The 21,029-nt window shown below is 40.3% G+C and overlaps 1 protein-coding gene across 5 annotated transcripts in view; it reads left to right on the top strand.

Moving 5' to 3' along the window:
* Nucleotides 1–15,403, top strand: part of TMEM161B (transmembrane protein 161B) — a 55,628-nt gene extending 40,225 nt beyond the window's left edge. For 4 of the 5 annotated variants that reach the window (XM_064439325.1, XM_064439327.1, XM_064439324.1 and 1 more), the window contains one exon: nt 313–15,403. In XM_064439325.1, coding sequence (XP_064295395.1) covers nt 313–590 — 278 coding nt within the window. In that variant the 3' untranslated portion in view covers nt 591–15,403. The remainder of the gene's footprint in view (nt 1–312) is intronic. The other variant, XR_010370733.1, reaches the window with a different exon arrangement.
* The last annotated feature ends 5,626 nt before the right edge of the window (nt 15,404–21,029 follow it).

Below are 21,029 nucleotides of genomic sequence, written 5' to 3'. Positions count from 1 at the left end.
TCAACGGAATGAGATAGGCTTTATTAGGCTGTGATTCATCTCATTCTGGAGTAGACATCTACATCTGGTGATGTGAATCATACCCAGCACTGATGGGGCCCCAAGGCAATGGTATCACATGTAGATGTTAGGATGACAAAGGTAAGATGGATGCTACCCTAACAGCTTACTGGTATGATCAGGAAGCCATGTAGATGAATAGTTAGTGTTCAATAAGTTATAAAAACTTCTTTTTTCTGTCTGTGAAAAACATATATAAGCAGTACTTGAATTTAATTGTACAAAAATCTGTTACTCCTTTCTTTTTAACAGGTAATTATTCTTGGGGTATCTACCCGGAACTGAATTCTGACACTCCAGTAGAAAACAGTCCGCTTCCCAGCTCAGTTTATTCTGAGTCTCCACCTGCTGATGGAAAGATGAAAGTAACTGTCGTACAAATAACAATGGCTTTGGGAAGCCTAAAGAATATTTTCACTCCTCTCCTGTTCCGGGGACTCCTGTCTTTCCTTACCTGGTGGATTGCTGCTTGCCTCTTTTCTACAAGCCTTTTTGGGCTTTTCTATCACCAGTACCTGACTGTGGCGTGAACAAGTCAACTGACAGAACAAGTGGGAGGTCAAACACCAGATACAAACCCAGGTACCCACGAGGAGATGAAGAGAAAAGAAGAAAACTATATATGAAGAGAAAACATATCAGAATTTTTTTTAAACACTTCCTCTGTGTTCTCAGGGTGAATAATCTTATAATGCTTAAAATTGCAACTGGGTTTGTTACTTTTGTTAGCCAAATGGTAGGTTACTAATTGGATTCTAGTATCAGGACTGACTGATGTTATTCTGTGGCAGGTGGTGGTGAGCGTGCTGAAAAGGTGCAACCTCCGAGTATCTTGGTTTCCATAAACAGCAAGCCAACCTCAAAACTTTGTGTTTTAAGCATCAACAGTCAGTGACTGAGCTATGTTAGAAGGGTACTGGTTATAGTGATAGTGGCTGCCTATCGATTAAATCTTGAAACTGAGCCATACAATGGAAGGAGAAAGGGGATTTTAAAAAAAAATAATTCTGTTGGATAGCTGTTGATCACTTTTCTCCATGAAAAATGAAATAATCCAACAGGACAAAAGAGATACTGTATATTACAGTAAGGAAAGTTGTATAAAATTTAAGTTTAGTAGGAATAGATGTATGGACCTGACAGGTATTGCTGCCTAAATACTTTGCAGGAATGCTTGTTCAGTAAGAGGAAAGTTATAAAAATATTATTTCAGTCCCTACAGTCATTTTGACATAATGGCCATCTGTATTGGTGCTAATATTGATCCACAAATTCTGTTTGGATCTCTTAAATTTCTTCTTTTCAGGAAATAGTTAAATTCCATTGAATTCACAAAATAATAAGGGTAGATTAGTTACACCTATCAAACATTTCAAAACAAAACAGTTCAATCCTGCTGACTGAGAGTGTATGTATCTGTGTAATGTACATATAAATATATATTATATATTAAATATATAATATATATGAAGTTATAAAGTATGGAAACTTTATTTTAAATTACTGAATGTATCTTACAGGGCCGTGGGAGAGGGATGTATGTGTATCTAGTAATTTCAAGATCACTTTTGGAATAAAAGTTCAGTTGAAAGGGCTATTTGTTTTTGGTGCCCCTTCAAAGGTACTTAGCTATATTGAAGAACTTATGCTCTTTTGGAAGAAAAAAATTCTACTTAAACTGTTAATCTTGAAATTTCTGCTCTGTCAGATCATCATCTTTTGCCAGTCTAATCTGTGTTAACTTGGCCGTATAGTATCAACTAATATCTCTTGGCTTCAGAAATGATTTTTCTGTGTAATAAAACAGCTATAGTAAGGAGGAGCAAAGCATTAACTTTACAAGTTTTGCTTAGCTGGAGAGGTAGATTCCAAGTATAAAACCATTGCAAAACAAAGAATGATGACAATTTTTCAGATGTTTTGTGTAACTGCAAAACAGGAATGGGGATTTATATGCAGTAGCATTTTTTAAAAAGTTAATATTACACTTTGCAGAGGTCAGTGGGTTTTTTTTAACTAATACTAGCTGGTTTTATGTTACTGTTCTTTTTCTCCTGAATTTGTGTACAGCTTTGGCATATAATAAGCATTTATAAATGGAAAAGCTTAACTAAATATTTAATACGTAGCAAACCTACCATATAGGAAAATGAAGTGTCAATGAATGCAGAAAATCTAGAATTTACGCTGGTGATGAACTGTCTTACCATGTTGAATGCCTTTTAAGTTATTTATTAGTTTATTAAATTACATTTGCTGATACTAGGAAAAGATTTATGTACACCAGCTAATACCTACCGCATGCATTTGGGATGTTCGAGAACACCTTGCATGACTCTGCCCGTTTCGTTGCAGTATAGTATTTCAGTGCTACTGGTGCTGCAAGCTTTGTTTTTTCCACACCGACGTTTCATAACTAATGGGGACAAAGGCTTACCTGTGCGAACTGGCCTAAAGAAAAATATTTGACTTCATATATTCAGATCTTGAAACATTCATTGGAAATGTCTTTCAGATTAATAGAATGACAAAATGTGACACGTCCAGTGATACGGGACCCACTGTCTGTTAGTTTGAGATGTATCGTTATTAACAGGGCCAGCTTTTAAGTTATAGTTAGGTATCCAATGTTAATGTTTTATTCAGGAAAAAATAAAACAATATAGTCCAGTTTGATTCTGATGGTGAACTTGGCTGAAGAATCTCACTGTGTAGGAGATGTAACCTCTTGCAGTCTGAAGGATAGGAATAAACTACTGTTAAGTAACAGTTTCTGTTGGCCTAGGCATTTATTCTGAAAGCATGTAAGTAAAAGTGGAGTTGTATAATATTAATTCAGGAAAAGTAATTGGTTGTGTGTGTAGCAGAGCTTCTGGCAAGAGCTCGCTCTGTCTTGTTCTACAGATGTCACGCTGATCACTGTGAAAAATAGGCACCTGGACGTTGCTAATGTTAAGATCAATGTTTCTGGCTGTTGCTGTTTCATTGTTCTGCAGAACTGAATGGTTGACCTTCTGGTCAGCAGTCTGGTCTGACTGGGAGATGGGCTTTCTTTGCATCCGTTTAATCCTAACATGAATCTAGGAGGCATATTAAAATATAGCAATAAATGCCTTTTGAAATGTGAGGTGAGAGTGAGACTAGAGGGAGCATATTGCTGTGGTTGTGAGCAATGCTTCCTATAGCTACCCAATATGCTCGGAAGTGACTTCTAAAGGAAAGTACCAACCCTGATAGTCCTGGCTTACATGTATATTATGTAAGCTTCAGAGGAGCTTCTGCCCACTTCTTCAGTAAGTTCTTTTAAAACAGGAGCTGGCAAATGCATATTTTTTTTTTTTTTTTTTTATGGAGACCTTTATCAGCAGCTGGGGGGGTAGGGTGGCAGGCAAAGCATCTTCCAGAAATGAAAAAGCAGGTAAAACATGACTGAGAGGTTAATAGTTTTTATTCAGGATTCTAAAACATTTTGTCTTGCTTTTTGCCCATTACTTGCTTAATTTCTGAGAGATTTTACAAGGAAAGGCACCTTTGAGAAATAATCTATGTTTCTTTCTTCCTTCCTCAGTTCAGTTTCTTACTCCACTAATGTGACTTCTTAGCTTGACTCCTTTTTCCTATCCACAGCTTTTTTTCTACATGGCCTACACAGTATTCACTGGGATAAATTAGGCCGGCATTGTATTTTGATTTTTCCTGGTTTGGTTTAAATTATTTTAGTTCCTTTAAATAGTTCAAATAACACTGAATTCCAGCTGAAATACGAACAAACTTGTGAACGATCATTTAAACACTGCACTTCTATTATTATAGAAGTCCCTTTAGACGAAGTATGAAGGTAGTGATAAATCCAAGTCTTCCAGCAAGTTCAGGGAAGTCCAAACATAACACTTGGGCTACTTCTGAGCTTAGAAAAGTTGATTAGAAAAGGAGAATGGATTATAGCAAGCAGATTCTTCCATTTTGCAGGTGATCTTCTCAGGCAGCACTTGCCCTCTTTTCATACTTTCTCAAGCTATAGGATTTGCTAGCTTTTGAGGTATTCTTATCTACACAGTTTTTCCTCTTCTAGACTTCTCTTGCATAAGAATCAACAGATAAAGTAGTGGCAGAAAACCAGATAGTATCAGAACAAGAGAACATCCTTGTATAGAAGGTCATGCTTTAGAAAATTATTTTCTGTGGCAGTTCTTCACCTTCTTTGAGTTGCAGGTATGGGAGCAACTGTGAATAGAGATATGTGCTTACCTGGGTTGTAAAGGCAAACTCGCTTACAAACAAAAATGACACCAAGATATATCAACAATTAGGTAGCATAACCTTACTGTATAAAATAGTAAGTACAGAAATTTCAACTATCGTCAAAGGAACAATTGAAAGTTTTGTGTTTTGTCATAGTAACTACAGCTAAATGGTAATGGGAGCTCTTGGATTTACCACATAGAAAATTTAAATTATCTAATCTTAAAGCCATTGGAAGGCTCTATGAGGCAAAAGGCCTTATGCCTCGTTATTTTCAAAGGCCTTTGTTTTACTTCTGAACATTAGCTTTTTTCTCCAGTAACGATTTTGGACAGTTTTTAAATGCTATGCTTCATGTTTTGTCATTTGACACAAGTTATGCATTTACTTGTTAGCCACAAAAATTCTCGACTTAACCCCACAGTTCATTTTGTCATTACAGAAAGGTTTAGTTAAGATGGAAGAATTAAGTGCGTGGTGAAAATGGAAACGTTGAATAAAAATGAGGCCAAAGAAAATTGTGTGCTCTCTTGAAGAAATCTTTGTTACAGCTGAGCAAAATCTTAATAGAGGAAGGCAACAGCATGTCACTTATATCGTATATCAAATATTAAAGGTGAACGTTTACCATTATGTGTAAATAAGACTGTTATTTTCACCATCTGCAGCCTAAATCATAAATCCCAAATGGTAAACTAAAAGCAATATTTCAACCTCGCTGATATTTACCCTAAAGAGCGCCTAGGCAGCAAGTATTGAAGCCAAGTGGCTGATTTAGTTAAGCAAGCTGATGCAGAGTAGTCAGTCTGTGTCGAAGTGATATTTTTTTTTTTGGTGCAGCTCCTTTAGGAAGGTCTGCCGTGCTTCGTGGCTTTGGCAGCGCGCGCACTGGAGTGGATGGCATGTCTAATCTCCACCCCCAATACTAGGCTGAAAGGTCTCCCTCTGTGGGAGAGATCGTGAGGCCAAGATATTATTTCAAGGCTGCTTTTACTGACATCTGTATATGCTGCACTTAACTTTCTTCAGGTCCCTCACTGTGGACTGACGGGAGAGTAATGCTGCACTGGACACTGCGTGCCAGTGTATATGTATTTTTATAACTTTTATTTCAATGGCGTTTTTAATGGAAATTATTTTTGATTCTGATACCATGGATCATCTTTTAATTTTCTTAATTGATATCAGTGCCTGCAACTAGAAGTCAAATACTTTTCAAACTTGATGTCCAGGCTGAAGTATTAATGAGTATGCAGTTTTATATTGAAGTGTGAAATCCACCTGTAAATACCAAACTTTTTCCATATGCGATGACACATCAGTCAAGAATCCTTATTTGGATTTGCAGCATTTTTTTCAACAACATGCTATCCGTATGACTCTGCTATTTATAAAACACACACCTTGGTAGGGTTTTGAGAGTAGCCTTTTATAAACTCCTTAGGAGTAGGCCACTTCTATTTATTTTATGATGCTGCTGAGTATTTTTTAAAACCTGGCTTAAAATATCTTGTGCTTAAAGTCAACCTTGTTCTCGTTTCCTCTGTTCATTGTAATTCTGCTTCCTTTCTATGTCTGAGCTGCAAGAATGCATATTTATAGAATTTTTGATAAAAACCTAGGAGGAAGAAAAATGCACCAAAATTTTTTTTCATAAGTACAGTTCATACTCATGATGTGCCAACAAACAGTTTTTATTTTTCCTGTCTTCAATTATTCCCTTGTCCTGTTGTTAACAACCTTGCACACTTTTAGTATGTGAGGTTTTCTAGGAATAATACACGTGGGGAAATGCTGTGTAATAGCAATCGCGGGAAACTTTGTCTAATGTTTCAGTCTTCCCATTTATGTGAGCCAATATTCATGTAAAGATGCTATTAAATAATTTAAGCCTAAAATTTCTCATATGATAGACTTGTTAAAAGTTGCACGGGGAACATCCTCCAAGTTGTAAATATTTTACTTTAAATATATCGCTTTGTTGCTGGGATCACACATACATTCCCGGTTGTTCTGTTAATAGTCTTTTTTGTCTTTTTAAGTTAAAAGCTTGTAATATGGCCTATTCTAGACCAAACCTGAGATCAAAAGACTTCCCTCTTGTCATTTCAGTATTTGCCAAATGGGAAAGACTCTGATGTTAGTTATGTAAATTCCAGCTTCCTCTTACCACTGAATTACTCCTAAAATAATGATTTGTACAGTTACAGCTTTAGAAGTTTTAAGACCGTCATGCTTCACAGTGTAGATGATGTCAGATGGCTGTAGCATTACATTGGCCTGTCCTGGCTGGTGTTGCGTCACCTGCTGTTTCAAAACAGTCTCGTTTGCTTTATGCTTTAGAGATAAGGGCTCAGTGAACAGGGGAGCACAGCACGTGTTGGAGAAGCTGGGGAGTTGCTCTATTTCAGGTTTGGGTTTTGTGGGCATTTGTTGGCTTTCTTTTTTTTTTTAAGCCAGTGGGGATAATACTTAGGTGCAATTACTACAAATAATAAGCAACCTACAGTAACATTTCATTCTTTTTGTACCCTGTGGACTAAAGTGCCTAAACATGAGTGGTCTGTACAAGACGTGCTTTAAATTGGTTCTGTGTACGTTTGTAGTTATTTTGCTACATAATAGAAGGTTAACTTCTGGAAAGGTATTGCAAAGAATGCTAGCCCTAAAAATGGGGTTTGCTGTAAAATTATTGTTCCCTTACAGTTTTAGTATGTAGAATGTCTGTGTGTGTTTATGAGCTTTTATACTTTGGAGGCAAATAAGATTTTGAAGAAATCTTTTCCATTCGTATTGCTTTAACAATCATCTAATAGCTTTGCCCACTGCCTGCCTGGTAACGCAACACCCCACTGCCACCTATGCATTCAGTTTTGTTTTTTTTTATGACTGAGGGAAAGAACCTCAGCAATTCTGAAGGGTTTGACTTCAACAAAGTTTTGCAGTGGCACCCTGGGTGTAACTTATGCCCCGATTGCGTAGGCACAGGGGTGACCCCGGCGAGGTAAGTGGTTCTGTATGAGCTCAGAGACCGCACCGGAGTTCACCACATCCGCATAGGTCTGGGGCACGGAGAGTATGGAAGAGCTGGGTTGTAGCGTGGCTGGCTGGCACTGAGCAAAGCGGGTCAAAACAGGCACGAGCTACACCTTGTACCAGATTTGCAGGATGCTGTTAGGGTATCGAATAGCAAAACCACCCTTACCTTCTAATTCCTTCCTCACCTGTGAGACCAGCATGAGCTGAAGGTGAAACCTGCCTGGTTGGGTTGAGCAGGGAAATGGGAAAGCGGGGAAACAGCAGGTGCCCACTCTTGAGTTCATTACGTGCTCTAAATGTGAAGTGCTTGTAAGTTGAGATGGTGTTGCTGATTCAAATCTACCAAAGGAAGCCGTCCTCTGAGGAAGGCTTATAAAAGCATTTTGAGCTTTTAGCTCTAAAAAGTGGCTGTAGCAATCTGTACTGTATATAGTACACTGTCGGGGAAAACTTGCTCCAGTAAGCTTACTAAAGATGTCCTTACACTATGTGTAAGAAATTACATTGCTTTCTTTTACTGTAGAGCATTTAAGAAGCTGGTTGTGTCTTGCTTAATGTTACCGTGTATCAGGCAGCATTTTGTTGATGTGAAAATACTAAGAATTTGTTGCCTAAATATCTGAATTCCTTTAACACAAGTAAATTTTGCAAAATAAGGTTATACTTTCTTACTCCCCATTCCTCCCCTTGAAATGTATAATTTCACTTTGTTTTTATAATGCACACATTATTTAAATTAAACTTATATCTATTAGTTGCTAATGGTAATGCCACAGCAAATCTAAGAGAAACTGTGATATCTGCTGTATATCAAGTGCCCCATCAACCTGCTTGCCTTTGTAAAGCGTTGATCCGTGTTAGACATTTAATGTCTACTGCAGTGATGCTCACATAGTATTTTAGTATCCCTACATGTACTCTGCATGCCTTGCGTTTGTGCATGGTAAAAGGATAGACTGTTTTACAGAACTTAGTCTAGGTTGAAAAAACCCTTCCATTATTTTATATAGTCTTTCACTTATCTAAAATAGGACAATTTCTAAAGCCAAAGTTCAATAAATGTTCATTGTCTATCAGTGTGATTTTTTTTTTCCCATTTTGTATGATACATCCCACTTGTTATCAACTTGTGCAAAATACCCAGGTTTGCCAAAGAACGTGTGGTAACCAGACATTTTCCTACTTTCTGTGCTAGCCCAAATAGTTTCTTTTTTACAAATAATTGAGCAGGCTGTTTATTCCCCTCCTTGTTTGGGGTGCAGCAGAATAAACAATTTTCTAGTATAAATGCAGACAATATCTTAGGCACATTAACACCTGTTTACCCACAAAGAACCACTTACAGATTCAATATAAATTTTTTAATTTCTGAGTGTTTCAGAATTAAAATTTGGTAACAGTTTAACTTCCTGGGAGAAAGATTGGCTGTACACCATGGTTTGTGGTGGAAATTCTGAGTGTCCCAGTTCACTCACAGGATTTATCACCTTCTTGACCGTCACCCTTCCTCATAGGAAACCACTTTAAAAGGTGTTGTAATTCCTGTCTTAATGTGTTTAAAACACGTGTTTAAAAACAACTGTGGTCTTTGTTTCATCCCAACAGTACTAAGAATGAATATACTTAAAGTAGTAACCTATAACCTTTGGGGTCTTTTTTAATTTGATTTTTGGAATATCAGATTTGGTTATGCATGGATTTTCTTTCCATGTTTCCAGCACGTACTGGTGAACGATGCCAAAGCTGCCCAGGCAGTTCTGCAGGAGTGAAAAAAAATAAATCCTTGAGAAAGCAGCCTTCTTTAACCTACAACCAAAGTGGTACCAAAGACTCCTTCAGTTATAAAGGACAGCCCTGTTGCAGAGAACAAAAATGCCCCACAGTCCCTAGGGAGAGCCAGTCTTGGCTTTCGGGGTGGGGATTTGAAAGTGTACAAGGCGTTTGAGCTGTGGGACCCCCTCGGAAAGCGATCAACCTGTCTCGGATGATAGTGTGAGTTTAAAGTCACGGTTGGGAGGAAGGTAACGAGCTATGGTGGGAGATGTGTTTGTGTCTCAGAAGCCACCTCAGCCTTCTGCTTTCTTCGTGCAGCCTGAAGCTTGAGACTGCCGTGGGACTCTACAATCCCCAAGACTTTGTGGTAGAATGGGTGTCTAGCCTGGCATGTTCTTCCCAACAGTCGTTAAGGTCCATACTTCTCCTTCGGATAATGTGTTGATGCTAGTTTGCTACTGCAAGTTGATCAGTGGGTGCTGACACAGTGTAGGTGTTCCTCAAGATATTTTCTAGGCTAGGTTTCTGCGTCCCACAACGTTTGTTGTGTTTATTTAACCTTCAGCAGGACTTTGGCTGGAGCCATACTGAACACAATCGGCTTACTTGGGTTGTTCGCTCTGCAGTATCTTTTCCACCTGTGAAGTGTTCACGTGCTGCAGAGCTCAGACAGCTGAGCAGCGCCCTGGAAAAATCATCCATCCCTCTGCTAGCCACAGCCTTGACTGCCACAAAGGTGCGTGCTCTGCTCTTCCAGCTCTTCGCGTTCATCCGCTCTGCAGCAAGAAACTCCTGTGAAAGCTTTGACAGCATGTTCCTGGAGCGAGCCATTTATTTCAAGGGTTATATGAAGTCTTGCTTCTGAACCCGTCAGGTTCCTGCTCGAAAGCTCCACTGATTTAAAAGGTGTTCAGCCAGGAAAACCAGCAAAGCTGATCTCTGCTGTAAAGCACAAGCATGTGTGATTCAGTGCAATAGCCTAGGGACCATCCAGCTTTTGGCAACGTTGATTTTAGCAGAGTATGTTCTGTGTAGGGAAGGCCTGGAAGCGTTCTCCAGCCAAGAGGGCAGGTGTTTGGTGCCTGTCCCGTGCTAGCCGGTCTGGGCAGGGCTGAGAGAATATAGATGTTACTGGCTTGATTCAGGTTTTATGAAGAATCTTCAAAGAAGATACAACAGAATTATTTGCTTGCCTGCTTAGTAGACAGGATATTAACTGGAGGACTGCAAAAGGGATGCAGCACAGACTGGGAGATCACTCTTACAGAGGAATATTGTTTCCCTCTAAATCTACATTAAAAAATAGAAAGTGATTTGTTATACTTGCTCAGGAGTCAATCCTGGGGTATTTTCTGCTTCTAACAGTATCTGAGTGTTTAAAGAGGTCTCTGAAATACAGTTTGAGGTTTACTGTTTTGCTTTCCCGTTTGCAGCCCTGATGGGTCTGGGGGAAAGGCAGCTTCTCAGTTTGGGGCTGCTTTGTAATTCTGTCTCTATTGAAAACTGAAAGGGAAAGAAAGCATCCTTCTCTGAGTTACAAGATTCACAAGCTACTTTCAGTGATTCTGGGTGACCAACCCATGCCCATGTTCTTCCCACCTGTCAGATTTGGAATCAATTTTTCAGTCAATACAGAACTTGTGTGATTTCCTGAAATGCTCATTTTTACAGATGTGTAATGTGAAGCAGTTGTGTGTAGGTCAGAAATGAAAAGAATACAGGCTTTTAGTTGGAGCTAGATGTATCTGATCTTTCAGGATCACAGATACCCAGTTGCTTCCCATTCTTGTGGGTTATACTGGGAATAGGGCATACCTGCAAGTTTGGTCCTGAAATCCAGTTTTCTTCCTTCCATGAGCACGTGCTATTCCACTCCTACTCTGTTTTTGGTATCAGCCTGATTCGAACAGTAAAATATAAAGCCTTCAGTCCAAATATGTGTCTTGTCCAGATTGCCAGTTCCCCTGCCTTCTCGTTCACGGATTGGGATTGAGCCGTTGCTGTCATCTGCCAGGCAGCACAAGCTCAGAGAAGTGGGGAAGGGAGCGTGTGGGGGCATGGCAGAGTCATTTATCAAGGAATTCGGGCTGCAGTTTACAGAATGAAAGACACAGGAAGCCGTTGGGTCTGGACAGGGATTTGCTGGCCGCAGGGAACTACAATGTGGTGATTTGGCAGTTTGATGTACGCTGCCCAAAAACCATCTGGGAGTTGGGGAGTGACCGACTCAGGTTAAAAAGCAAAAGGGGTGAGTTGGAGATTACCTTCTGTAGTGCAGGACGAGCAGGACCAATGCCATAAAACTGCAGGGTGAGGTGATATGCGTTGTTGTTTTTCCTGTGAAAACCTGGGAAAGCTGTGGAGGGTTTAAGGACTAGAAAAATGACTTTTTATGAGAAAAGTAAAATGAACTTTGCAGACTATCAAGGGAAGATTCAGATGTTAAAGTACCTTAATGTGGAACAAAAACTGCATAGAGAAGGACTCTAATCTTACAGGAAGACAGAACAGGAACCAGAGTCTGGAACCTGACACTAGATAAATTATAGTAGCAGAAAATGTGGTTTTAACAGAGTCACTAACTGCTTTACAAACTGAAGTGGCGAATTCTGCACTGGGTTGTCGTCAACCATCCTCTCTATAAGCTGTGGTGGGTGGGCAAGTTACTGCTCTCAATACAAGGACAATCAACAAAAAGTAAAAGAATCGGGACAAAAAAGCTAAACCACTGTTTAATTCAGTTTTATTCTAAAGATTCCAGTTTTGGAGCTTCTGGATTGGCACTGCTGTGGCTGATTGCCGCATGACTAGGAGGAAGTGTACAATCTTAATTTCTTTAGCCCAGGCTATGTGTAGCCATTTATATTGGATAGGTTTTAATGCCTTTGAAAGGTTCTAAGTGGTGAAAGATTTTAAAATTGTTTTGCTCATATCTAGAAAAAAGGTAGTGTAAATTTGGAAATTAAATATAAAGTAAGGAAATGTAAGTGCTGTATTCTGTCTTTCTAGAGGCATAATGATATCTTAGAAAATGAAACTTTCTCTGGAAATTATTTTTCTAAAAGATGCCAAATTGAACTCCATGGCAAGAGTGGAGTCAGAGTATCACTCTTACAAAGTTAGAATAGTAAGTCTTCAGCACTTGAACTTCTAGTTCTGATGCTACAATTCTATGGTTGTTACTTCTCAGCTGAAAATAGAGCAGATGAGTTCCTTAGGTAAGCATCTTGATGAGAGATCAAGAACTGGCACTCAGATTTTAGTTCAAGATTTGGCTCTGCAAGCAGCAGAAGTTGTTGGCAGGAGCAGGGTTGCTGTTGCACTCACTGGCTTCAAGTCTGAGCTGGCAATTTCAGGTTCCACTTCTCTTAAATGCCTAGAGGTAAGAACCATTTTGTTCTTCTCCTCTGTGTATTATTATCAATATTATTCAATTTTTGGTGGTTTGTTATTGAGACTTTTGTACTACTGTCAAGAAACTCTACTTTGGAGACATATCCTTCCCCTGCAACTCCATCTTCTCATCAGAACCTTCTTTGAGAAAGAGATGCCTGATGGTGGTAGTTCAAGCAAGCTGTTGCAGTTTGTTTAGGATGTTTCAGTAGGAATTCAGAGGTTTCTGTTCTCAAAGTCTTCATAAGCTGGATTGGAGACTCTCTCCCTTAGCAGCATCTATATTCTGTTAAACTTCTTAATCACAGATACTGTTTTTTCTTTCCTATCCTAGTTTTCACTGCGGAGTCTGCTCTCTAGAGCACAGTTTTTAGCTGAGGGGTGTTTTCAGCGGAGCAGCCTCCGCAGGTGCTGGCCGCGTCCCCACCTGGGGTTTCACCCTCGGCCAGCCTGGGCACACGCTTCCCATCCATCTCTCTGCATCCCATACTCCTGTCTCCCCCTCGCCCACAGAGAGCGACACCAGGCGCGGGCATTCCCCCACCTATCTGTAGTTACAGGCTGAGCCAGTTATGACTTGTTCAGACTGCTAATGTGCTCCTGGTCTTTTTTCCTCCGGCCCTTGACTGCAAGCCCAGTTCCTTCAACCCTCACAGATGATCGCCTCCCAAGCGTTAAGACAGCCCTATTAATGTATTTTACAATTAACTCTGCCTCTTTTTTTGCAACAATTTTGCAACACTGGTTCTTACCTGGATATTTGATAATTCCCAAATTATTTTATGTAGTACTGTTGCAAGACAAGTATTTACTGTTTTTGCGTGTAAACTTTTTTTTTAATCAAGTGTAGTTCTTGGCCCTTTGTGTTTCTTTTTTTTTAATATTTTAGACCATTCCTCCAATGTATTAAAGTTACTTTAAATTCAGAGCAATTGTACCTTGGGTCTGTTAGATTTATTATGTGTTTTCTAGGCAAACATACTAAGGCCATACAATAGTAGAATCTTAGAATAGTTTGGGTTGGAAGGGACCTTTAAAGGTCATCTAGTCCAACCCCCAGGATGCTAAGGGAAATATTGAAGCATATTGTTCTCATAGGAATGTGCACACACACGCATTACCTAGGTTTACATGTATGTGTTTTTGTATACAAACACCGTCCCCATCACACATGTCCTGTCTAACAGTGAAATGCTCATATTAGTTCTTCTGTGTTGTGTCATAACTGACATGTACGTGCTTCATACTCTTAATCCATCTATTCTAGCTGGCTTATGAAAATTTCCTGCTGGATTGCCTCAAAGACCTTAATAAAGGCAAGACAGATAGCATCTCTTACTTTCCCCTTTCTCGTCAGGCCAGTTGTGTGAAAGAAGGAAATTAGATGGGTTTGACATGATCTGTCCTTGGGAGGCCTGTGTTAGCTTTCCTTATCGCTTCGCCCTCTCAGAGTTTACAAATTGATTAGGAATCTGGGGTTTTTGTCTGGGTGTTGAAGTTAGTTTGGGTGGTTTAATAACCCCAGTTACCCCACACTTTCTGTAAGTGGATGTCGTATTTCCCTGTCTTCAGCCCCATGAAACTTGTTGCCCTCCATGACCTTTTTGGGGCTGGTCAATAACCGTGTGGTGACATTTTTGGGCCATGCAGTAAATACTCCAGTGACCTTCCTCAAGCACTCCTGATTAAATATATCTAACTTTTCTTAATATTCAGTAGTGTCTTCTTTCTGTATTCTGGCCTGCCATTGTGAAAAATACACAAAACAGGAGCATTCGAGCAGCTTATTTGTTTAATTTCCCCATTAAGTAATAGGTAGCTATTTATTTTCCTTCTTCTTTCCATTGTCCCTTAGATATTTTTAGCTTTCTGTCACTGTCTGTCTCTCTATCGTAGATTTTTTTTTTTTTAATTCTTCCTTTTATTTGTGTGCTGCTGTTTGGCTGTTTTTCTTGTGAGTTTGGTTGTGAAAGAAATCCAGCTTTCTTGCTCTGGCTCCTCTCCTCCTTCCATAGTACTGTTGTTTATCATCTCTCTTTATTCTTACTGGAGAACTCACTTTTCTTACGTGTTTTATAGAATGAGTTGTTGCAAGAGTTGAAACATACTTAAGTAACCCCACAGCATAAATTTATCCTAGGGGGAAAGCAGTTAAAGTCCAGCTTTGCTGCCTTTCATGAAAACCTCCAGCCTCTCTCAGCTCCACAAGTTCCTGACGTTTGCATCTGTACAAAACAAAGTTACTCTGAACTCACAAAAAAGTTTTCTTATTACAGAATTTATAGTTGCTTTCAGCAGGATGGTCTTTATTTTTAGCAGATTTTGATTAATATGATGCTTTCCGTCTGTGTTCTCTTAATTTCCCAGTCAACGCAAAACACTTGTAGGCATTTTGTCTCCGTTGCAGAGCTGTAGCAAAGAAGGAAGTAACCTTCTGTGGAAGGCATTAAATAGAAATAAATATGCCCAAAGTCAGCTGTTGATGTCTCTGATGCAGACCTATGTTAAACAGAACAGCTCTTCAGCAGGGCAGGAAGAAGGGCCCTGAAAGTTGGCTTACTCGCTTAAGTGGATTTAGTAGTATTTCTGCTTTTTAACAAAAAAATTAGGTTATGTTAACATCACTCTGAAATACTGCGAAATAAGTTTTGAAGGGCATGTGCTGCATATATAAAATGTATTTCTTCAGATTTTATTTAGTCTCTGCAATTCTGTTTTTACTTCCATCTTCTGTTTCCTTTGATTCAACTGCATAAAAGTATAAAGGGTTTATTTTTTGCGAGCTCATTGCTGGGAGAGGGATATTATATCTGAGAAAATGACTGTGCTAGGCTTTTCAAATACAAATGTTTCATATACTTAATAAAAAATAAAATTGTCAAAATACTGAAAGAAATTTTGTCTGCAGGTGCTTCTGTGTGTCAAAGCCTGTTCTGTTGTAGATGAAAGTGCAACTGGTAGAGACAAACATATTTGTTTACTGATGTTTTCATTGTTCTGTACTCAAATAAAAGTGCCAGGTGGCAGCATCAGTGTGAAAATACCAGGTTTTAGAAGCAACATTGAAGAAGCATATTTTGGTTATAAGAAAATCAGAGACTGAAGAATACAAGTGTGTTGAGGGTAAGTTACTGGTGAAGTGAAGAGGATGAGGAAGGTGGCTTAAACTCACCTGCTGAAAGTATCTGCAACCATAACTTTAGTGTCCTGTTTTAAATGCAAAGACTTTGGCATGAGAAAAGTCCTTAGGACACGAGAAAATCTTGCCCAAACACTTGACTTGGGCCAATATGCTTCCCACCTGTATGGGACTTGTCTCCCTGTCCTCTGTGAGGCTTTGCACAGGTCTTCTCTCCAAAAGTTCCCGCCTTTCCATGGCATACTTAGTTTTGAGGACCTTATGTGGTTTCACGCAATGAAGGCAAAAAAAAAAAAAGCCAAAGCTGTGGAATTATGTAATATTAACTCTCACACTCTGTTTTAAACCCTGTTTTGAGATGACTTGCCTGGATTTCATGGTTACAGGGTCTCTTCAGCCTCTCTGCTACCTGGTGTAAAATTAAATGCAAGGGAGGAAGGGAGGGGTAGAAGCTCAATGCTGAAAAATGGCCACTGCTGGTGCATGTGAAAAATGATCACTATGCAAATGACCTCTTTCCTTTAGGAAATTTTAAAATAATGAAATCACTTTAATATACTTCTAGCAGGTCATTTAATTAAAAGGGTTTTAAAATTAAGTTTCCGCTGCTGAACAAACAAAATTGCAATGAATCTGGATTAGCAATGTAAATAGTTCGTTTAGTGGGTAAATATTAGACCACTGTGTGGTTGGAAACATGGAGAGGGAGTTTTACAGGGCAAAGTGTTCGAGCCTGTCTACCTCAAGGTGAGGTCTTGAATCTGTACGGAGGCCCTGGTCTTGTTTTGCTGTACCGGTGACTTTTAAACTTGGGCATATATCTAACTGGCTAAGCAGAAGCAAATTGATACTGGGCTTGAATATAGCAGCGTTGGGCCCAGTGCAACCTACAGCTGAATTCCCCTTTATTTTTCCCCATGAAAAGTCACCCCTCAGGTGAGGGCTGGATGTTGCCTCGAGGGTGAGGAGCAATCCAGGATGCAGCAGGTTCCCCTCTGACGTCCCGAGCAGAGATGGGGTCACGGTACAAGATCTACCGCGTTCACATGAGAGTTATTTCAGTTGTAATTCCTGCAGCATGTGTGGTTCCCCTTCACAGGGCTGGCTTCAGACTGTTGAGATCCCTGAGGAATATTATTTGCATAATTTTACCTGTATTTTCTTTTTTTGATGCAGTCTTCCACAGGATTCCCATTCTGGCCCTGCTTCAACCTGTGCTTTTTCTGGTACTTTGAGAGAATTAACATGTTTTGACAGCAGTTTCCTGTTAACCTGTATTTCACTGATAAATGTATGTAGGCATTTTACACAGTATGTATGTGGAAGGTTTGTAAGGGAATCTGGGCACTGATGCTTACTTAGTCCCTACAAAATCAAAAGGGATGGAGTTTTATTAGTCTGAAAAGGGGAAAAAAAACTTTAATTGAAGTTTTTGCAATTTAGTGACTAGTTTGTGTCATTTGATGCAAAATAGAGTTCCAAAATTAGTGTGAAATACTGGTTTTAAACTCACTTATAAAAACCAAGAGCAAGCACATTTGAAAATTGATTAGAGCTGCATGAAGCTGTTCCCCAGAGATTTGAACTCTGGTGCATATGCCCTCCCAGCTATCTTAGTCATTGCTGCTTTGCCCGTCTAGTTTGCAGCTGGCTCACCTTGTTCGTTTGTGCTGACCTAGTTTATCTGATTACTTTAGTTGGCCATGGCAGAGGAGGAGAGAGGAAGGAAAAAAAAATAAAAATAAATTAAAAAAAAAGTTGCTTCTTCCAGTCTGGCAAGGCTTCTCCCTTCTCCCTTGCAGCCACCTCTGTTTCACATCTTTTAAGAGCAAGGTTGCTAATACACCACGCTCTGTTGCTGCATTATAGTAAGCTTCAACAGGACGTCCCTCTTCAAGGCTGTTCTCAGGGGTGGAGACGAGGATTTTTGCAGTAACAGTGTATGCAGAAATGCATATACTTGTTGACATATGTTTAGACTTTGGCAGTGAGCAGCGTGAAAGCAAGTAGTGTTTTAATAAAAAACAAAAGCCAAAAGACCATTCTGTCCAGGGGACTAAAATATTTGTGAATTTTGTGAATAATTTTGGCAAACCTTGTGTTTTCTTATTATTTTAATTTTCTTTTTTCAGAGCAGAAATTGAACTATGCTGTTCCCATCCTTATTTAAGTTTTGGATTTTTGTAATTGATTTTTTTTTTAAATTGAGGTTGAATATATTTTCATGTTCTTCTGAGTTACTCTGAAATTTCTCCTCCTATACACTAATTCTTTTGGTTTAGTGGCTAAACTGAGATATCCATTATTCACAGAACTCCCTAATTATAAATATCAGACCAAGACAATTCAATACTGCTCTCTGCTCTGTGGTGTAAGTTACGGGGGGGGGGGAAAAAAGATAAGCTTAACATATTTTTTAACATATTTTCAGTACCCAGAGCAGTGTGCTTCAAGTGTGTATCTTCTTCTGACCATAGAACACTTCTACTACCAAAGGCAAATCTCTGGAGTCTGTTCAGTCCCTTCATTTTTTTTTTTTTTGTGTATGGGATGGATATTTAAAAAAAAAATTGATAGCTTAGCCAACGTCGCATAAGACTTGGTGAATAACAAAAATGACAAGGGAAAAATACAGCACAATTTCACACCTGAGATTGAAGGCGTTGATTACCGTCATTTTGGTGATGTGCCTTTTATACATCTGTAGTGGTTAAGAAAGACTTTACAGCTTGGAGCATGAGTATTTTAGAGTGATTGAAAATTGTTGAAGAGCTACGAATTTGGTAAAGTGCTTCAATTTGTTAGTGACTCAAGCGGCATTGTAGTGAGTTGTGTAGGGCTTTTAGTCCGGTTGTATGCACAACCTGTAAATATTCTTGTAATCTTCCCTAGCATTTTATTCCCTACCCCGCCCCACGTGTTGGTGCTGTTGCTCATAAGGCTTCCTCTGCGAATACCAACATTTCTGTCCGGGGGCAGTGTCCTGCGCACAGCCTCAGCCTGGCCCAGGTGAAAGGGAGGGGGATCACTGCATATCCTGATGCTGGGGGTGACATTAGTCACGCTAAAGGTGCACCACCCCCTTGCTGTGGAAAAAGAGGCTGCCTTTCACTCACGTGTTTAAAGACTAAACAGTCTGCAAAACTGAGATCAGAAAGGGCTTGCTATTTAAAAAAACATAATCCTAGCACAATTAAAGTACTAAGTTGTCACTTTCTTACTAACTCTTATGGACATGGTATTACTTTCTTACTCAAAGTGGTCTTAGGTATTGTAGAGAAACTGTCTCCTTATGTGATGACGTGATTTGGTTATTTTGAGTGTAAACGACAGCTTCTGCACATGCTTTATGATTTTTCTCCTCATTTTGCAAAGCAGCATGAGAATAGTCCAATTTGCTTCGTAATTGCAATTGCCCATCTTAGTCAGGCAGGAACGCCTGAAAGTTGTGGGTTTATAATACAAATGCGCTGCCTTGAAATAACGAGAAATATTCACATATCCCATCGTAGTGTGTTTCCTTCTCAGTGTTACACAGAGCAAATAAATAAATAAAGTTTCTTAACAAATTTACACTAAGCTTTCTGCAAAAACTTGAAGAAAAAAATAATTCATCATTACACATTCGGAATGACCTATGTCTTCCCCTTCGTGGGTTGCTTTTGACTTTTGTAAATCCAATACCATCATAGCTATGATACAAATTGCACTTTGTCTTCTGATTGAGTATAAGCCCAAGATCATAGAATCATAGAATCATTAAGGTTGGAAAAGACCCTTAAGATCCTCAAGTCCAGCTGCTAACTTATCACTGCCAAGTCCAGCACTAAACCATATCCTCAAGCACCACATCTGCCCTTCTTTTAAATACTGCCAGGGATGGAGACTCCACCACCTCTCTGGGCAGCCTGTTCCAATGCCTGACCACTCTTGCAGTAAAGAAATTCTTCCTAATATCCAACCTAAACCTCCCCTGATGCAGCTTGAGGCCATTTCCTCTCATTCTATCACTTGTGACTTGGGAGCAGAGACCAGCCCCCCCTCACTCCAGCCCCTCTCAGGCAGCTGCAGAGAGCGAGAAGGGCTCCCCTCAGCCTCCTCTTCTCCAGGCTAAACCCCCCCAGCCCCCTCAGCCGCCCCCCAGCACACTTGTGCTCCAGACCCTGCCCCAGCCCCGCTGCCCTTCTCTGGACACGCTCCAGCCCCTCAAGGCCCTTCTTGTCCCGAGGGGCCCAAACCTGAGCCCAGCATTCGAGGTGGGGCCTCCCCAGGGCCGAGCACAGGGGCCCCATCCCTGCCCGGCTCCTGCTGGCCACACCAGGGCTGACACAAGCCCGGGGGCTGGTGGCCTCCTTGGCCACCCGGGCACTGCTGGCTCATGCCCAGCCGGCTGTCAGCCAGCACCCCCAGGGCCTTCTCCGCCGGGCACTTCCCAGCCCCTCTGCCCCAGGCCTGGGGCGCTGCCTGGGGTTGGTGTGACCCAAGGGCAGGACCCGGCCCTTGGCCTTGTTGAACCTCATAGAACTGGCCTCGGCCCATGGATCCAGCCTGTGCAGGTCCCTCTGCAGAGCCTTCCTGCCCTCCAGCAGATCAACACTCCCGCCCAACTTGGTGTCATCTGCAAACTCACTGAGGGTGCACTCGATGCCCTCATCCAGATCATCAATGAAGATATTGAACAGGACCGGCCCCAACACTGAGATCATAAACCTCCTGGTCTGAATCCTCACAGGGAGCAAGATTTATATCTGTCCATTTGGGGATGCATACTTGTTTTCTTGGGGATTGGCTGGAAGCAAGTGTCAGCACTTTGCTTCCCTCAAAGATGATGGGAACCTTCACCCAAGGGGGAAAAAAAATCACCAGTATTCATGTAAAATTTGTATTGGTTTTCACCCAGCTCTACCCATAATAATGAGTCTAACAAGTTTCCTCTTTGGAGCACTTTTATTAAGAACACATTTATGAATTAACATGTGATTACAGGTATGCTATATTCTGTACAGTTATAATTTTGAAATACTGGCAATAAGGCACAGTGGTCTGGTTTTTATTTGTAGCCTCTGAGACATCTGACCCTTTTAGGGCTGAAAGAGCAGTGTTTAAAGAGAAAAGTGACAGTAATCCAGATGCAGTTATGCGCAGTCTTATGCAAAACAAAACAAAAAAGACAAAGAAAACAAAAAAGTCTCAGCCATGAAGTTGCAAATCCCTAGCAGTGAGTCATTGCAGCCGATTAACTCTCAGTTCGGTGAAAGCCGAGCTGAGCTGGTGGTGAGCGTCTGCTAAAAGCCTCACTCAAAGCTTGCTCAGACCCTCATGTGAAGGGGTGAGAGACTTGGCAGCTGGAAGGGAACAAAGGACTTGGTTTTCTATATTTCAG

The sequence above is a fragment of the Phalacrocorax carbo genome, chromosome Z, assembly GCF_963921805.1.
Source record: "Phalacrocorax carbo chromosome Z, bPhaCar2.1, whole genome shotgun sequence".
In the NCBI taxonomy this organism is placed as follows: Eukaryota; Metazoa; Chordata; class Aves; order Suliformes; family Phalacrocoracidae; genus Phalacrocorax; species Phalacrocorax carbo.
This window is presented reverse-complemented; position numbering and strand designations above follow the sequence as displayed.